The sequence below is a fragment of the Protomyctophum bolini genome, assembly GCF_963924005.1.
Source record: "Protomyctophum bolini genome assembly, chromosome: 8".
NCBI classification, from domain to species: Eukaryota; Metazoa; Chordata; class Actinopteri; order Myctophiformes; family Myctophidae; genus Protomyctophum; species Protomyctophum bolini.
Window position 1 is genome coordinate 25943919 of NC_137869.1, and position 19494 is coordinate 25963412.

At 42.1% G+C, this 19494-nt stretch overlaps 4 protein-coding genes across 7 annotated transcripts in view; 2 read left to right on the forward strand and 2 right to left on the reverse strand.

Annotated features, from left to right (window-relative positions):
* suco (SUN domain containing ossification factor) overlaps window positions 1-4107 on the reverse strand; it is a 61890-nt gene extending 57783 nt beyond the window's left edge. For all 3 annotated transcript variants that reach the window (XM_080769367.1, XM_080769366.1, XM_080769365.1), the window contains exon 1: window positions 3827-4107. In XM_080769367.1, coding sequence (XP_080625493.1) covers window positions 3827-3879 — 53 coding nt within the window. In that variant the 5' untranslated portion in view covers window positions 3880-4107. The remainder of the gene's footprint in view (window positions 1-3826) is intronic.
* A 1359-nt stretch (window positions 4108-5466) lies between these two features.
* tmed5 (transmembrane p24 trafficking protein 5) lies at window positions 5467-12483 on the forward strand. Its single transcript, XM_080769402.1, has 4 exons — window positions 5467-5827; window positions 6779-6876; window positions 7001-7184; window positions 9160-12483. The coding sequence occupies exons 1-4, from the start codon at window positions 5636-5638 to the stop codon at window positions 9376-9378; spliced, it is 693 nt and encodes a 230-aa protein (XP_080625528.1). The 5' UTR covers window positions 5467-5635; the 3' UTR covers window positions 9379-12483.
* A 784-nt stretch (window positions 12484-13267) lies between these two features.
* On the forward strand, window positions 13268-15764 carry pigc (phosphatidylinositol glycan anchor biosynthesis, class C). The gene is made up of 2 exons (XM_080770980.1): window positions 13268-13320; window positions 13919-15764. The coding sequence occupies exon 2, from the start codon at window positions 13923-13925 to the stop codon at window positions 14808-14810; it is 888 nt and encodes a 295-aa protein (XP_080627106.1). The 5' UTR covers window positions 13268-13320; window positions 13919-13922; the 3' UTR covers window positions 14811-15764.
* Window positions 15765-16931: 1167 nt separating this feature from the next.
* The window catches only part of dnm3a (dynamin 3a), a 46094-nt gene continuing 43531 nt past the window's right edge, over window positions 16932-19494 (reverse strand). For both annotated transcript variants that reach the window (XM_080770977.1, XM_080770976.1), the window contains one exon: window positions 16932-18236. In XM_080770977.1, the coding sequence (XP_080627103.1) occupies window positions 18197-18236 (40 nt within the window). In that variant the 3' untranslated portion in view covers window positions 16932-18196. The remainder of the gene's footprint in view (window positions 18237-19494) is intronic.

The following is a 19494-nucleotide window of genomic DNA, read 5'->3' on the forward strand; positions in this document are numbered from 1 at the left end:
AACCTTCTTTGAAAGTCATGTTCCACAAGAAGCCAGGAGGAACTGTGGATCAAACCGGGAACCTTCCGGTTCCTAGATGTCCATTCTACTTCTCGAGCCACTGCTGCACCCACAAATTGTGCACGTGTCCATACACTCGAAATGTGAACACACACCATCAGTGCTGCAGTGCTGATGTGAACAGCCCTGCCCGGGCTAATGTATACCGTCAGACTCCTGTTATTGGCTCTGTGACCAGTGGAACATTACCTACACAAACATACACGTACATACACTGCCGTGCCCTGCAACATAAAGATCTAGCTGGTTACTAAGTGACCAGAGAGCCTCACGTCTAACCTATAGAGGACAAAAGTCCATGCTGCCATTTCTGAGCATAGGTTGTCTGATTATGGATTTTTCAAGGCCGATCCTGATATTTTCGACAACAGGATGGCCAGAAAACTATTTTGTCTCCCCTCTCAAAGATTCTGATATCCATAATTAATGTAGAGAAATATGTAGGCTTAAAGGCAACGGATTCCCCTTTGTCTGTGCACTCTTACTGACTATTTAAGAGTAGTGCTTGAAACGTTTTTGCATTCAAAATAGATTTTTCCCTATTACATAGGATAATTAGCCTTTTCTTCAACAATGTTGATCAGCAAAATGCCCAGGGAAAGTGTTACCGGGTAACTTAAACATGCCTCTCTTGTTGCCAGGTGAATTATGACGACAACCTCAGCCCCCTTCTATAGGCCTCCCCGCCCCGGTCAACACTGGAAACTGATGCAGAAACTCTCAGAGCCTGTACTACTGGAAATGGCTGCATTGATCAACTACAGTATCAGTTCCTTCTGGGAGGTGTGAGAGTTCGCACTGGGGAGTGACAAGGTCAACGGCACGCTATAAATGAGTTTACATTAGTGATGAAGTCCAAGCATGTTTGTGCCTGGCCATTTAGTTTGGCTGTGGCTGGGAAAGTGAAAATGTGTACCACCAGCATAGCAAACAACTGACCACTGTTTTCTAGACTGTATAAGTCTGGTAATAGTGTACTACTACTCATCATTGCAGTGAACAGTAAATGTTGAAGGTCTCACCATGAAAGGGCCCAACAACGAAAAAAGATTTCAGTAAAGCATTGATTATAGTAAGTAGTAACTAGTCCCATACGATATTCGTTATTTCACTGAATGCAAACCTACAGTATGTTGATCCAACTTCTCTATACATAATAGATCTATACGTTTTCTCACTTTTCTGGACAGTGAGCAGTTCCCTGTCCCTGCTTTGCTGCCATTACTGATGTCTTTACTGTGTTCCCCTTCCTTGTTCACAATCTCCAGGCCCAGAAGGCCTGTACTACTGTGGTAGCACTTAAAACCCCTTAAATGCCTGCTTGGTTGAGAAACTATGACTTATACTCATGTTATGATGCAGAATCAAACAAACGGGTGGATTTTTCATTTGGCATGTAAGCATTTCACAACAAAATATCAGCATTGATGGTTCAGTATTTAAGAAGAAAATATAAGCCTTGGTGGCTCATAAACATGGACAACCTTTTTGCAATGCAATATCAGCATCGCTGGCTCATCGTGAGTAAGGTCTGGAACGAAAGATCATGCTTAGTGGCTAATACAGCACAGAAGTACTGACACACAGTAAATGCACATCAATAACAGCTAGGCTAATTCCTGTGCCTACACATTTAACTGTACATGGCAATATCTACACAAAGGTATAGGTTTTTCATCTAATTGACATGCAAGTAGCACATTGCCTTAAGTTACTGTAGGATACATTTGCGGCTAAGCTGTTCTGTCATCTAGTCCAAGGAGAAAATCACACCTGTGTGAAGTGAGTGGTGCAACTCCGTGTGGGGGTCCCCGGAAGTTCCAGACCCACAGCCAGGGTGCCAGCCCGGTTATGGCGAGCCGCCCCACATCCGAAACAGTAGAGAAATGAGAGTTACCATGTGGGGGTCTCTCTAGTCTCTACAGTACCGTACTGTCACTGTACTGGCACACCCAAAATCTTCATATATACAGTTAATATGTGCGTGTGTGCGTTAGGTTGCGCAGAGGTGGTGAAAAACAACCATGCTATTTTCGTGCTCATACCCAGCCACCCACACACATAGGTGAAAAACATTAACAACCATGCTATTTTCGTGCTCATACACAGGCACCCACCCAGCCACACACATAGCTCCGTAAGGGAGTGGTTGCACCACTCAAAAGATGTCTGCCTACTTTTGAATAACTTGGCAAATAAATATATGCCAATCTTAGAATTCTCAAATATACAGTCAGTGTCATCTCCAAGTAGGAGTTGTCAAGAGAGACATATGTAGTTTGACACCCGGTTAACCACTTTCAACCTGGTTTGGTCATGTCATTCATTCTAGACAAAATTCTCAATATTTTCAGAAATCACAAAAATACCAGATATCACAATTGCATGCAACATGTTGTGGGCTTGTACATCAGCCATTCCCCTAGCCTGGTTTCCAGCCCATATAGACCCTGCACACTCCACTGAGTGCACTCAAGAGCAGGAGGCTCAGAGTCTGACAATCGGGCTACCTACAATCAGGCCCCCTATTCCCTAAGTATATAGGGCTTCAATTGCATTGAGAAAGGATTGGATCACCTCCATTGAAACCAATTTAAGTTTGGTATAACATAACATTCCAAGACCAACACCTTAACAGTGAGTTCAACATCAGATTCTGCCCTTGCCAGTTTTACTTATTGATGAAGACATTACAGAACACTAACCTAATCCATGTCGTGATCTACAATACATGATATGAATATTGGCAAAAGAATAAAGCTGTCAAAGTCTCTATTGTTTAAATGAAGGGAAACTAAATGTCTGCCACTGAATAATGAATAAATTAATTATACACAGAAATGAATCTAAATAAACTTGATTTGCTAATAGCTTCAACCTGGAGAGGTAGCTCGTCCCTGTAACTTAATCACTCCGCCAGATCACTCATCACATGTCCTTTTTTATTCTCGAGTCCTTACTAGTGCTAACCCCATGTATTGTTGTGTAATGTTAGTGCTCGTCTTATAGACTTAACAAATCCACGACCACTGACAGCTGTCACCTCATATGAACATCTAGTGGAGAACATGCAATAAACTGGCCATTTCATGAAACGTATATGCATATTAGATTACAATACATTGAAGTATTTGATTCCATTCAAAAATATGTTTCCATATTCCATTTAACGTATTGCCCATTCCTGTAAAATAATTTAACTTCTAAGTGAAGGTTAGGTTCATGTTTCCATCCATCCAATACTTGTCAGCATGCTCGCCAACATTCAACACACATTCAAATCACCGAATTTTGAGATTACAGAGGCTGCCAGTGAAAATATACAATAGTTAATGAGTTACTAGTTGTAGCATGGATACTTCAATAGCAGTCAACCGTTACGTTACAAAATATATGGATAAGAGTCCGTGTCAGGCTGTCAGCCATTCAATACCTACAGGTACATGTACTGTTCTTTGGTTTAAAGCCAGCAATGTTGAAAACAGCTGGCTAGTTAGTAACAAGTTAACGCAATCACACAACACTGGGTTTTAAGCAAGGCCAAACCACTCCACAATGTGACAGGCTGGATAGCTGGTGATGCGATGCTCGTTTAAATGACATGCATCGATGTGTCAAAAGATGGAACAAGGCAAAACGACATGACACAAAAACAGTGACAAAACTGCTGTTGACGAGTCATTTCAAATGTCTCCTTTTTGTCATAAATGAAGTGATTATGAAGGGTTCGGAGATTTTAAAAAAAAAAGGGGAATTTTTAGCTTACCAGCACAGGAGAGCTACAATGAGGCACACCAACAAAACGCGCAACCTCTTCATTATCTTCCCGCGGGGACCAACATCCTCGCTCTCGGTGGGGATGTTTCTACTCTCTCGTTGGCTTTTACAAACAAACTGCCAACAAAGACTGTTATGAGCGAAGGGCCTGAGCTAACTAAAAATAAATAGTAACAAACAGCGAGGTTATGCCACTTGGAAGAAGTGGAGGTGTTTTAATTTTCATTGTGCGGAAAACCTCGCTGCCTCTTGTCTTACTGCTCGGCCGCTTCTCTCTGCTGTGTAGATGGACAGCACACTTTTTGGCTAGCATTAGCACCGCTCCGCGCCGCGACCAATAGGATCGAGCCTGGAGACGGACCGACCAATGAGGTAACAGCGCGTCACCGACGTTTTCCATACATTGCAGCGCCTATGGAAACCATGGTTCAGTTTCGGCGCTCGAGGCTCAGATCCGGTCTCTAGTCCGCCTACTGTATCCGGTGGTCAAAACCACACAAATAGATCCACATGTCTCGTATCCGCTGTAGACCGCATCCGTAACTTTGCAAAGCAAATCGGTTTCCATGTCTATCAGTGGATCCGTGGATGCAGGATCCGTGACGTTTTTGGACAAAGCACCGCCCTGTTTACCTCTTATTATTTCCGAGCTGAGCTGGAAGCTGAATGCTGGCAGGACGCGTCATCTATTTTACTGATAGCCAGAGAAAATCGTTGAACTACTGCAATAATGACTAAATGTTGCTCAACTGACTGAGTCACTGATCGTAATAAATGTCCAAATGTAGTGATACTGACACGTTTCTTTCCTGTGATGATAAATATCAAATGATTTGATCAGCTGAGCAGCTAGCTGGCAGGGATCAGTGGACTGGAAGAACATTGTGTACTTTTTGCTTTGACATTGAAATCCCACCTCGGATTGTGATCATTCATAATATTTAAAGGCTTTCACCTGAGCAAAACACGGCTGCCTAAACCCTAAAAGCCTGCAGTTGTATCAGATGCTTCACAGATCTTTTTTATTTGTGTATTAAAATATGTATGACTGTCAGTGTCATGTATAAAACATTATAGTTCTATAATGATTGACAGAATTGTCATGTTTTAAATGTATGACTGACTGTCATATTACCTTACCTTTACAGTTATATTGGTCGAACAATCTGTCATATCGTAAGGTTATTATAACACCCCACCATTGATGTTTCTTTGAAATATTAATTATACAATACCATGATATTTATATTGATCATTTTGTCCAATAGTTTTTTACAATGTTGAAAATGTTTCTATAAGTTAACATTAGAGTTTATTCTTAATTCTTGAACCCCCTTTCTATAGATGTAAAAAAGGTATTATTTTATTTATCTATGCACATGAGACAACACGTACAACTCCATTTCCCAGAGTTCAATTCAAACAGGCGCCTGTAAAATCGCCTAAACAGAAATATTTTCAATTATTTCTTACAAAATAGGCTTAAAATTACCCCAATAAAACATGGCGCTAATTCTGCCATTTTTAAATGATTTTTTTAATTTTTTTAAAAGAATTATTTTATGCAAATTATTAAGTTCTAAACGGGCGGGGTCTTTCTACAGCAGTGTTTTCCGAATGGGGTGAGCTCGTGAGCTGTCCAACAGAAGTGAAGTTTTGACGAACACATATAACGCATATTTTCACATACAACAGAAGACGAGGGTATTATCGATCATCAAAACCCCTTTTGGTCTGTTTTAAACTCTCCTCTCTCTCCATAGCTAGAGATCCAGCCGTGTTAGTTTGACTTTACACCATGCAGGTGGTCAGGGTGTTTCTAAGTTTACTGTCCGTGTTCATCGTAGCTCTCCCCCCGGAGAGCTCCGTGGTCTTGGCCGCCTTCTCACAGTCTCTGGACAGCGACTTCACTTTCACTCTACCCGCCGGTCGAAAAGAGTGCTTCTACCAGACCATGAAGAAAGATGCGTCCCTGGAGATAGAGTATCAGGTAAGTGAATAACAACCTTGTTATTACTACAGTATGAGAATGTAGTGTACAGTCTATGACAAGTTTGACAACACAACAGCTACTATGTCTGTCAGCTCTGACAGTTCAGAGAGTCAAACAACACTTCATGCTTGGATCGAGACAATCATAGATGTATTTTATAGAATCAGATTTTTGCTTTGTATCTATGATAAGAAGATACAAGAAAGCAAAAAAATACATGATTACAATAAGGCTACAACACATAACTTTGACGTCATACTCAGTCTCAACCTGGCCCAGTGGAATTATTAAACTGACTTTGAGAAATAGTTCAAATTAAATAACACATTTTCCCCCCAGTGCCTTTATATTCTTATTATTGATTAATTTGTGCATATTTATCCATGGGCTTAGAAACAGGTTATATTATCCTCCAGTCTTCATTGAAACCAGTTTTGCCTGTCCGGGTGTAACTTTCATATCATGATTGATTTGTGATATACAAATGTATGAAAATACCTATGAATGCCAACGCAGCAACGCTTCTCATGTGCTTAATTTATGCAATCATGACTACTACTGGTGCATTCTAAGCACATTTTGTCCCCAAATCTCATTGTTGGGACTACAGTATATGAGGATGGACAAAATCAAGATGCCCAGGGGGATACTTCAGGGAGAAAGCCTTTATCTGGCTCACTGTCTGTCTCCTCCATAGCCTATTAGGCCCACTGTCTGCTGTACAATGGTTTGAAATCGGCTATTGAATCAATTCACTTCTTCTTAGCTTGAACACAACAGTGAAGAATGCTAACCCAACTAGAAATGATTATTGTGTGTGTGTGTGTGTGTGTGTGTGTGTGTGTGTGTGTGTGTGTGTGTGTGTGTGTGTGTGTGTGTGTGTGTGTGTGTGTGTGTGTGTGTGTGTGTGTGTGTGTGTGTACATGCATGTGCACATTATGTTCGCAGGTTTTAGATGGTGCAGGGCTTGATGTCGATTTCTTGATTTCATCTCCCTCTGGGCATGTGCTGTACAACGACTACCGCAAATCAGACGGAGTACACACGTAAGTCACACACATAATCCGAGAGACTCTCACACACACACACACACACACACACACACACACACACACACACACACACACAATCAGACGTGTGTCACACTCACTCAGCCACCCTTACCTACAGAGTCGAGACAGAGGATGGGGACTACATGTTCTGCTTCGACAACACGTTCAGCACGGTCTCAGAGAAGATCATCTTCTTTGAGCTGATCCTGGACAACATGGAAGCAGAGGGAGAGGACCCCGAGGAGTGGAAGGAATATGTCCATGGGACGGACATGCTGGACATGAAGCTGGAGGACATCATGGTGAGCAGCCTAACTTATTTAAGGCAGATTCTACAAATGCCTTCTAAATCAGAAGTGCTCACAATTTCAGGAGGACACAGATTTACTAAAGGGAGTTTTACACGTACTTGGTTGTGCAACACGCACTGATGCACAATTAAGTAAAAAAACAGGTAGTGGCATCTGGTATTCTATCTTTATTCAAAACAGTCTTCTGACTGTATTATCACAAGTTACAGGGGAATTGTTAGGTCACATATTGCGGCCAAAGGAGAATGTTGTAAAAATAGACAATGTCATGAACTCTTACCCATTTGAGAGAACCATAGTGCCCTCATTCACTCCACCCCTACAAACAGACCGTATTTGTGTCAGATGTCACATAGTGATAGTCCAGTAACTGAACTGTAAGCAGGAAGTACATGACGGCAGACCTAGTAGGGAACGGCGAGTAAGTGAGTCAGGGTCACTGTCCAGTTTTCTGAAAAACGTATGTTGCTATATCAATGGTGCGCAAACTTTTTCATGTCAATGACCAAGTTGTTATTAACAAAGTCGTTTTTGTTTTTTATGATTAATATTTGTTGTTGTTTTTCAATAAACAGGGTACAGAAAAACCGTTTGCAATAGAGACAAATACTTAAAGCAGAAAAAAAGAAAATCGGAAGGAACAAACCAAAAAATAAATAAATTATGAAAATAATAAGGCGATGGTTATTCTGGTTATTCAGGCAAATTCAAGTACAGTTGTTCATATAATAGTCTGCTCAGTTCACAATTAGACAGTGCCTCCAGTGTGCGCCTCCCACTTATCCCATTTTAACAGATAGTTGTCTACTTTGTTAAGTAGTCTGAACGTGAGTTTTTCCAGCGCTGCTACCTGACCAAGTTGACTACATTCACAGAGGGGTCAGAAGAAGCCCCTTGGATAGCCCCTTGAGATGCTTCATCTCGTTTTAGAGGGGGTCCTCGGGCACAACACAATGAATACAGTACATGGACAACACAATAAAAACAATACATCAAGCATGACAACACACAACACAATGAATACAGTACATAGACAACACAATGAATACAGTACACAGACAAAACAATACATCAAGCATGACAACACACAACACAACACAATTAATACAGTACATAGACAACACAATACATCAAGCATGACAACACACAACACAACACAATTAATACTTACACCGGCTGACCGGCAGCAATCACACCAGCCCCGCTCACCACCCGCACTGGGGAAGAACCAGAGGTCCGTCCCTGTTGCTGCTTTTAATTGCATCCGTTGGACTGTCAGTCTCTACAGAGACAATCGGGTTTCTATCAACTATCAAGGAGCTACCAACAACACGGCTAACAAAATTCCTAGCTACTGGAATCAATTTGCAAATGATGCGCATAACATGCAGCTGCGGTATCTTGGCCTGCCTACCTCATATTGGCTGTGCCCTCCTCCTGGCAAACAAAATTGTTTTTGATTTCTTCATGTTCTAATGATAAACATCAATAACAAAGCCGATATAGCTAGTAGCTACAGTACGAATAATACACTTGAGGTCATGCTATTGGCACTGGTGTTCTGATATTGTAGGCACAGTGCCATATACCACAGATCAGCACAGCACACCAGTGCCTATATCTCATGGTGCAACACTCTCTCCTGTACTAAAACAAACAAGGACATTTTCCAGCAGAGGATGATGTTGTCTTCTAATCAAAGAAAGAATACCACACACGCCTGATTCATTTCAGAAGCTTTGTTTGTAATTTCACGCCTGATTTATACGTTGTTGTGCATCATGTGTCACACAACTTAAGCACAAATCAGGCATCAGATCTGCCCTTAGGGAGACTTTAGTAGTTTTCATCTGCTACAGCTTTGAATGATCTTTTATTGCTGGTTAGTTTTGCTTAATGTAGGCGGCCAGGCGTTAGCTGTGTATTCAAATCAAAATGTTACCTCCCATGTCTCCTCCGTTTGCAGGATACCATGAACAGCGTGAAGTCCCGGCTGGGGAAGAGTCTGCAGATCCAAACGGTGCTGCGGGCTTTCGAGGCTCGCGACCGGAACATCCAGGAGAGTAACTTTGACCGGGTGAACTGGTGGTCCATCACCAACCTGGTTGTCATGTTGCTGGTGTCTGCCGTTCAGGTCTACCTGCTCCGCTCGCTGTTTGAAGACAAAAGTAAAACACGCACGTAACCCGCACCACCCGTATGGGGAAGAGACAGAAAATCAAAACTAACGCACTAGCCTACAAATCTTGGAGGGTGGGAGGGTGGGTTCTTTTTACTGACCTGGGGGAGTCTTGGCTTGTGACTTTTTGACACAGGACCATAATGTGAACACGTACACACAACAAATGCACAATGAAAATGTAGATGCTCATTTTCTAACTTTTTAACTAAAGGTACAGGAAATGAATCGAACGACAGACATTTTTAAGGTCCAAGGCATCCCTTCTTTCTCTGGTCTGTTGATTCACTGGTGTTAAAGGGACATTGGGAGACTCTGCCCTGGAACAGGAACTAACAGTTGTCATTAGATGGCCAACCATAGAAAGAACGGAATGGAAGTCCCATCAGAACAGCCTCCCCAGGGGACGGCTGCACCATGTTTCTGCAAGTCCTTACTAAATCTAGTCATCATCACGTAAGTATGCATTAAGTAAGATGTCGCACCACACCTAAAGGACCACTTCACCACTTTTCAACCTACCTTCATATAATTGGTCCTCACTAATGTTCATGATAAAATGCCACAAATGTGTTCTACTCGGTCTGTCTCTCATAGGAGGGCTGTGGGCAGTTCAGAAACCTGTCCACCAGTGACCTCATCGGTGGGAGAAACTGCAGGCTTTCTATTCCTGAAAAGTTGCAATGTGATAATGGAAGCTATCATTCTCACAATAATAAAAATCTAAATATTTTTTTAAGAAAATAAAATCTGTCTAACGATGATGTCACTGGTCTCCTATAAGATACAGACTGGGTAGTAAAAATTGTGGTATTGTTATTTATCATGAACATTAGTGTGGACCAATTATATGAAGATAAGGTCCTTTATTAAGTGGTCCTTTATTAAAAACAGGTTGTGCCAGTCTTACTAGTTATTCCTGAGACCTTTCTCGTTTGTGAAAAAGGTTGAGCTGTACATTTTCATTAGATTTGTGAGGATGTTGATGTTTCAGTGCTGCTCATGATGCTGCTGTATAGAAGACGGTTTGCCACTGAGGTTCTGCTGAGGTGATTCAAGCTTTAGCTATGATGACAATCACTACGTATGAGTTATGCAACACTAGTTTACATACAACTTCTAGTTATTACTAAGAACGCAGTTACAACATTATACATGTTTAAAAACAGATTTAGGAATGACTGCCAATCAATTACCCTATTTGTAACCACACCAAACCTATATAACCTTAACGTTACAGTGCCTAGCCTTAAAGGGAAATTTCACAGATTATTTTTACCTAAATCCCGTTGTTCTGATGTGAGTATAAGTATATAGTGTGGTAAAAATGTATTCTAAGGCATTTGTCCCACACTTTATGATCTCCTCACATAAGAACAATAGGATTTAGGTTCCAAATCTGTGAAATACCCCTTTACCTAAAGTAAATCAACCAACCCATGCCTAAACATAAGCTAGATGGTATGTCTTTGCAGCATTAGTCTTCCAGTCATAGTGTGGGAGGAGGATTGACTCTTCTGTCTGTTGCTAGTAGTGTTACTATGACATTTACCATCATGTGTTATTGAGATGCCTTAGGTTTGAATATAGCTTCCAGCCTTTAGTGATTCTGTGTGACCTTCAAATGAGTCAAATTGCCAAGAAAACACATTTTTATTCTAGATGGCACAGTCACACACAGTAAAATCTTCAGTGTTAATTCATCCATTTGCAACTCTGAGAGTGTACTCTCTTCTCTGAGACAAATGGATTTTACTGTGCACATGCAGACACGGCAGGTCTTCAGATAAGGGACCATGCCGTTAAAGCTGGGATAGGGGAAAGGAAAATGTGGTATCTCCAGATCTCGGCAAATACTGCCCTACTCTCCTCTGCCATGATTCATGAGCTTGTGTTGGCTCAAATGGCAACCAGCTTACACTCCACATCCCCACTCTCGACTGCCCAGCCCCCAGCTGCTGAAAAGGGGTGTCTGGTTACAGCCACCTTGCCCGTGGAGATTTTGTGCCTGCCTGCCTGTCTCTAGTAATGACAGTAAATCTATGAGTATAGATTATAAGTAGTCGATGCCAACAGGCACAGGACCTTGGCTTTTAGAACAAAATGAATTTGTTGTTTTGATTTATCCGTTATATACAGTTGCACCTCCTGTAGCATGGGTTTTTGTCTTTTCTTTTGTTTTTTTGTATTTTTGCCTGCAACGCAAGATCCAGATCTATCTGTCAGTCTCTCCCTGTAGTCCAGCCTCATGGCAGCATGCTGTGTATGGGAACCTAACAGATAATTCTGCAACCTGTGTGTGCTGACATCATTTAAAGATTTATGTTTTGGAGGTATATTACTCGTAATAGTTTCTGATACAGTATTAAGACACCGCTCTGAAGTTGTGATTTGTTTTATTTTTTATTGTATTCGACAAACGTATTTAAAAACCCAGACTTGAAGCACCATGTCACCATCTTCTGATGAGATTTTGAGTTGCCCCCTGTACTGCGAAATGAAAAGTGCTAAGGCCTTCATTAGACAAGCCATTTCCTTCATAGAGCGCAAAATGCTGTTTGAACAAATATGTATTGTATTTAGATTTTACAGTTTTGAAGTATATCATAATTATGTTGCACTGGCTATTGAGTCCTTGCAGTAACAGACACAGCCACCACAAAGATGTGGCGGGGAGGAGGGGTCACCATTCTTTTTTTTTACCCGTTAAAAATAGCCCATTAATTACCACCTATACATTTGTTACAATTTTAAATGGTGTTAAATTCAAGGTACTGTATGTTGAGATTATGTATGTCTTATACTTGATGGGTTAATAATGATTTATGTTCCCTTAAAGTGCTTTACAGTTACCCTGTAATTCTTTTTATAATTACATAAATAAAAAATCCTGTGGGGATTTAAACTTTTAGTTTATTGGAATGTTCAAATCAATCAAAAGCCATGTTGTATATTGAGATTGGAAATATAACTAATAATAATCATAATGACGTGTCTTTCTAACTCAATGGATCAGTAATGAGAATAAACTCTGTTAATATATTCTATAAATTATCTTAAGTTATGCTGTCTACTTTGAAATGTGAGAAAATTAAACGGTTATATACATTGTTTGATGTTTGTGTCCGTCCTGTTATGTTCCTACCTGAGAAGTGACATCCTTTTGTTGTTTTGTTCAGCGTGCCATGGTACTGCTCTGTCCTGCCATTGTAGCAATCTGCAACTCAAGTCACCAATAAGCTCATGATAAGTAAAACATTGAGTACAATTATCAATACTGCAATGTAGATATACTACACTCTGTTACAAGTAGAAGTCCCATATTCAAAATGTACTTGAGTAAATGAAGTACAAACGTGTCAGTGTCGTAATCAAAATATACTTAAGTAGCCTACTCATTGTCCCATTTCCCAAGTTCAAAATGTTTGTTGATTTACAAGCTCAGAATGTGTCGCATCGTGGCACATTTTGAGCTTGTAGATTTGCTATTTTCAAATGGCCGATATATATATAGGGCTGAAGTGGAATAATAATGAAAATCTACAAAGTAACTAGTAACTAAAGTTTTCATATAATTGTAGTGGAGTAAAAGTACAATACCTCAAAATGAAGAAAACAGCTCACACCTTTTGACAAGCATAGCTGCTGTTAGACAGACCTGTCAGTGTCTGTCCAAGGATGTCAGCAGAGGAGGAGGAATTCATTGTTCACAACAAATACATGGCTGCGCCACTGCCTACTACTAGCAAACTTTTATACATCCGCACTCCAAGTTCATTAATCATCTGGCATAATGTAATGGATAAGTGTTATCGAAGAATTGATCAACAGGGGGCGCTGCTGTCACATTCATGGCTGGATCTACTGGCTGGATCATTCTCACGCCTCGTTTCCGGTATCAACACTTGGATCGAGGATGCGCTTGTGGTAACGACCCGATTTACTCAGGTAAATAAAATGCATTTGGGTGTTACTGTTACCTATAGTAAACGTTTTATATATAGTTATTTTGTCGTGAATAGCATAATGTAAGTGATTTTACTTTTAGCATTAGCCGGCCCCGGTAGTCTGTAGCACTGATCTCTCTGTTGAATGGAACTGACAGACACGGAGCTGTCAGTGTCAAATGTCAACGTTGTACTTGTATCGGTACGTGTCCGTTTAGTCCTGTCACTTCTGTGTCTTCACAAACGTGTCCTTATTTTAGAACTTCTGTTTTTATATTAAGTGTTTTGGGTTGTGTAAGTGTTTCTCTTCTTGATGTCGAAATGACAAATGACACGAAAGCTCAGACTATTAGCTAGCCCATGATGATTGGATCAAGACTATTTTATAAGGCTAACTAGCCTTGGATCATGTATTTTATAAAATAGTCTTGCATGCTAGCGTCAAGTCAGGTTTCAAAACTATTGTCAAGGCTAATAAAGTTGTTTCTCTCGGTAGGCCTATGACCAAATATGGAGATCACTGATGTCATAGTATAAGGTTGCAGTGCTGTTATAAGTACACTATTTATATACTAAAAGCTGAATGTGTCTGTGGTCAGTGTGATGGGAGCGGACAGTACCCCGGGTCCAGACGTCCCATGGCGGAAGGTTCTGTGGGAGCGCCAGCCGTTCCCAGACAACTATGTGGACCAGCGCTTCCTGGAGGAGCTACGGAGGAACGTGGGCATCCGGCAGTATCGCTACTGGGCGGTGGTCCGGGAGGCAGTGCTGGTCGGACAGCAGATCTCCTGCGTGGCCATCTTCCTCACCCTCTGGCTCTACATGGAGCAGGGTCTGCTGTCCCCAGGGGCTCTGCTGTGGACCAGCCTGCTCTGTGCCCTGCTGGGCTACGGGCTGTACCAAGCCCTGGGGCCGCGGGAGGACTCGGGCGGTGAACCCCGCACACCCCTGGCTGACCTGCTGAGGAGCGCCGCCATCTTCCTCTCCTTCACCTTCGGTTTCTCGCCGGTGCTCAAGACGCTGACGGAGTCCGTGAGCACCGACACTGTGTATGCCATGTCGGCCGTGATGCTCCTCGCTCACCTGGTGTCGTTTCCTTACGCGCAGCCCTCGCCCCCGGGCAGCCTGTCCCTGAACGCGGCTCTGTTCTCCTCTGTGTGTCTGGCGTCGAGGTTGCCCGGGGCTCTGCACACCTTCGCCATGCTCAGCTGTGCGCTGGTGGTGTTCGCCCTGTGGCCCTGCCTCCTGCACAGGATCAAGGAGCACGCCCCGGGCCAGTTTGCCTGGGTGTGTGTGGCAGTGTGTCTCGGAGGGGTGGGGGGTCTGGGGTTCAAGTGGCTTGGGGGAGCGGTGCTCCTGGCCCTGGCCCTCGGGAGTGTGACCCTGCTCTGCCCCCTGCTGCTAGTCAGGCTGCAGAGACACAAGGACAACATCCAGGGGCCATGGGACGAGGCTGAAATCCGGGAGGACCTCAGACACTTTCTGAACTGATGGATAACCATACAGACATTTAATGACTTGAGTGAGCCCAATTTTATACTTTGGCTATTCAGAAATTGCTCACAAAACATCATGATCTTGCAGATCTGCTATTTTCTAAATAGGTGTAAATGGGATTAGCTGAATTTATAATGTAAAATGACACTTTTTTATTCACCTTCTATATTGAAATATTTAATGTTTACCTTTATGGGCTGCCCAAATTTGGGCACAGATGATGTCATCGGCTAGCTAGACTCTTAGCGAGTCAGCCAAGCCATCTACAATAAAGTGAACGGCACCGGAACTGGGCTGAAACCTTGCACAACTTAGTATAGGCCATACGTCATCGATGCGTCACAGTTGACTGGCCACACGAAGGTCAGGATCCACACCGTTATTTTAACCAGTCTTGTTTTACAGCTCAAGCTGCTACTGTTTGTGGCATTGCCCTAAATGTGTTGTGCTGCTTATGTAACCTTTTCTTTGTGAGAAGGTTTGTCAGCCAACACTGGGCTATAATTGCCAACAAGGGCTATAATTGTGTTTCAAAAATGTGTGGCTAAAATACTGAAGATATGATTTTAACTTTCTGTTTAGTTTTTGTCTTTGCTCTTAATGAGTCCCTTTTTCTCTCCCCATTTGTTGCCTTTGTTATATAATCAGTTGAGAAATAAGACATCACAGTTTGATTGCACTTTGTTTCCTGGTCTCTTCTTATTCCATGTGTACACTATATAATTGTGCTGAGGTATCTAAAGAGCACAGATTACGTTTATCGTTCACTGGGCTGCACTCGTTCTGGCAGATTAGTCAGTTTTGCTCTGTGCTCTTAAGATACAAAGTTGGATTATTTGGTGTGCACAACGAGAAACGAGACCAGAACACGTGACATCTTATTCTTATTTTCCTGGAGCGATTATCTGACAAAGGTCCCAATCATTAAAAACTGTGTTTATTCTTAAACTGGTCCAGCCGGCTCTCATTGACTTCAATGCATTCCATTGAACTTCAGGCTCCAGTTTGACTTCCAGTGCGTCTAGCGCTATTGCTATTATCATGTGCCCCCTCTATATTTCCCTGCCTCACGTGTATTGCAGACCCCTACAGTTGGTCATGTGGGAGAGTGTGGACAACCATGTCTCTCATACACATTCATTTGTCAACTGCTTAAAATAGCAATAGAAAAATAACATGCTTTCTCTCAGTTCATCGCAATTGATTAAATCGTTCCAACTAGCTTTACCCCTGTGCCACCTGGATCTTAGTTTTAATGGGGTTTTTGCAATAAACATGGTTTTGACTTAATAATGTCCCCGGTGTAAGTTGGATCATGAACAAAATGTGGTTAATCACAAATAGAATGTACTGTGCCTAAACATGAAGTGATTTGAGTATCATCATTTTGTTAACAAAGGCTAAATATTGCTTCAAGAAGAGAGTAATGAATGCCATAGTGGGCACTAACGGCACTCATAAAAGCACTGTGACACGAAAAGTGAGGGGCGCTCTTATCATACAACGTCATACATCACATTCCATGCTCACTGCTCAGCCAATCAAATCATTTCAAATTTGGCACACACAAACAACGCTGGGCTCCAAAATCACACTAGTGTGAAGTGGGGGGCACCCACTACATCATGATCGTAGTAAAAAGTCCATAGACTTTGCTGCCACATGACGTCACGGGGGACACAAAGTCTGGCATTGGAAGAGCTAGTGCCACTCGACTATAATACAGAATTTTGAGATTCAATGCTGTATGGCTGAAGTCTGGTTCCCTATTTTACAACGTTTTGGTCTTCTTTTGACCAAAACGTTGTAGAAAAAGCGAGCTAGACTCTCAAGAGGGGGAAGTGCACTGGATTGTCTGGTTGAGTCATTATTAGGAAAGTATTAGCAGTCAATGGACCATTGGTTTACGTAACAGTGTGATGTATACACACGCGGGATGCATAAGTGTTACAAAAGCAATAGCCCATTTCCCTACCCACCCAACCAACATAACAGTGGTCCCCAGGTTGACTCTAAGTCACGGTGATGGTCCTTGGTTCACAATCTGTTAAAAAGCCCTGCTATAAAGGACTGAACAGGAGGCAGAGATTGAAGAATGATGCCACAACAGTGGGGAAAAAAGAGAGTACTTTATCTATATAAAATTTGAGGGCAACTGCTTTCGCTGTGTTCAGAAATAGGCCTACTCTTTTAGATTTAAACTTTTTGTTACTTTAACTTACACAATGAAAAACATGCATCACAGCAAAAGGGATCATAGCAGGCCCAAGACAAGACTTTGAATATATGAATATTCAGTGTGAATGAAACTTATAGAGGCATTTATCATCATTTGTTTCTAGGAGTGTTGAGACACCACTCTGGTCTGCAACAAAGGCATTGAGTGATACTGTACTTAAAAACCCTGACTTAATGTACCATTTCGCCATCTTGTGGTGAGAATTCGAGTTACCCAGTGGTGCATACAAAGATGATATTTTTGAATATTTAGATTTGACAGTTTTGCAGTATATTGCCGACTATTGCAAGGGTTCCCACACTTTTACATGCCAAGGACCACAAACACGCATAGCCTCTGAGTATGGCTATATCGCCCAAAAAAAAGTGAGCTCTCAATGCATCACATTGAGAGCTTTTAGATCAGATTTTTTTTATATTTCTTATACATTTATTTTAGTTAAAAAACTAAATTGATCTCCTGTTGCACCCTGGCAGTCCCTATACTTTTAAAGCCTGTGGACTATAACAACATTGGTTTTAATTTATGAAAAAGCAAACTATACAATGATTGAGTTTCTGGTTCATTCCTCATAGCTGTGTTTGGTCTCCTTGGCTACAGAATCATCATATAGGAAGCCCTGGTAGATCTTTGGTTCTGTCTGTGACAGAATGTTCCATTGTCTGTCTGTTGTATAAAAGGTCGACATGTACAAGTCACCTCCGTGCCAATGTGAATGCCAGGAGAATAGCTACATGGTCCATCCATTTGCATTAGGTGATTTTTATCAACAAATAGATAATGACAATATTGGACATTTGCTCCAAATTACAGCAGCAAATTTGTGAAAAAAAAGTCTGATTTTATCAGCTTAATGCATACAATGATAAAATGACCCAAAAATAAATTTCTCAGACGATGACATGACTAGAACACGTGTAATGTGGTTAAATATTAATACAGAGGACACATTGTCTTCTCTTACTCAGAAGTGTTATCTTCATTTGCGATATGGGCTTTGGCCCCCTGACTAACCAGACAAGGGCTCCCCAGTGGGGCAGAGAGGAGCCTGCAGCTGGATTCCACATCAGGCAACTTCTTGGCCTCTCTGGGCAGTCGGTTGGAGTGACTATAGACGGGTGATGGAGTTCTGGTGGAGACGTTAGTGTGGCTTTGCAGCAGGGGTGTGTCGAGGCTGTCTCCTGAAAGACAGGACAGCAGGTAACGGTTTAATACAATACTACACATAGTTTGCACATGCAAGCACAAACAGTACCGCATCACACCACTTGAAACAAGTCTATTACATGCTATAGTGTTAGGTGCATTGCAGTGATACTAGAGAATACGAGAAGGTAAAATGGTGGGAAACACCCATGTGTGGTGAGAGAGAGTAGCTGAAGCCTAATGCATACTGATACTCAATAGTACAATGGTGTCGCTTGCCCTGCAGAAAAACAGACTTTCAAGCTACATCGTTTGTTGGCATCTCTGTGTGTTGGCTGTTGGGATTTTTTTTAGGTAAGCGGCACCATCAAGCGATGGAGTATTAAATTCATCAGATTTCCGGTCAGATGGTATAGAGGAGAGAAAAAGGGTGAGAGACTGGGTGGTTGAGGGAACAATTGGTAGCTGGAAGGAAGAAAGAAGGTGGGCATAGCAGTGGACATAGAGAGGCGGGACTCGGCTTGAAATATTCACTCACATCTTCTGCTCGCAGATTCTTATTCAAACCCACAAATGTGTGACAGTACATAAAATCAAAACAGTCATTTTCGTTAGCCACGGACTTTGGTACAGTAGGTAGCCATAGTGATTTGGATTTGTCTGACACGACTGTAATGAGAGTACAATGAGCTAGCTGTGACCCATGGGTACCTGGACTGCGTGCATGCGTGCGTGCGTGCGTGCATGAGTGTGTGTGTGTGTGTGTGTGTGTGTGTGTGTGTGTGTGTGTGTGCATGCGTGGGTGCATGCATGAGAGAAAGACAAAATACGACAAGGGTTGTGAGACAAGGAGAGGAGACGGTAGGGAGCGAGGGAGAGGAACGAGAGAAAGGACTAAGGAGTCAGGGAAGGAAACAGAGAGAGAGAGAGAGAGAGAGACTGGGTGTAAGAAAGAGAGAGACTGGGTGTAAGAGGGAAAGGCCCTAAAGAACCGTTGGAGAGCACAGAGGAAATGAGGCAGAGAGAGAAAGGAGAGACGGGCCAAGAGCAGGGGAGGAACCGACGTGAAGAAAAATAAAAGAAAGCAGTGGAGGAGGGAAGGGAAAAAAGAAAGATATTGCATGAGGGAAAATGGGGGAAGGCAATAAAACAAATGCATGCAAGGAGAAAGAAGGGGAGGCGGTGAAGAAGGAGAGATGAAAAGTATAGGAGAAAGACAGAGCTCAGCCTGTTGTCTCTGGCTCCGGTAGAAAGCTGGACAGAAAGAGAAGGCCTGTCTCTGCTGTGGCTGAT

Bases quoted from the DNA above. Each gene is read 5' to 3' on its own strand.
- pigc (XM_080770980.1), top strand. From the start codon at position 13,923: ATGGGAGCGGACAGTACCCCGGGTCCAGACGTCCCATGGCGGAAGGTT.
- tmed5 (XM_080769402.1), top strand. From the start codon at position 5,636: ATGCAGGTGGTCAGGGTGTTTCTAAGTTTACTGTCCGTGTTCATCGTA. The intron at 6,877-7,000 runs GTAAGTCACACA...CCTTACCTACAG, and splicing joins AAATCAGACGGAGTACACAC to AGTCGAGACAGAGGATGGGG. The intron at 7,185-9,159 runs GTGAGCAGCCTA...CTCCGTTTGCAG, and splicing joins TGAAGCTGGAGGACATCATG to GATACCATGAACAGCGTGAA.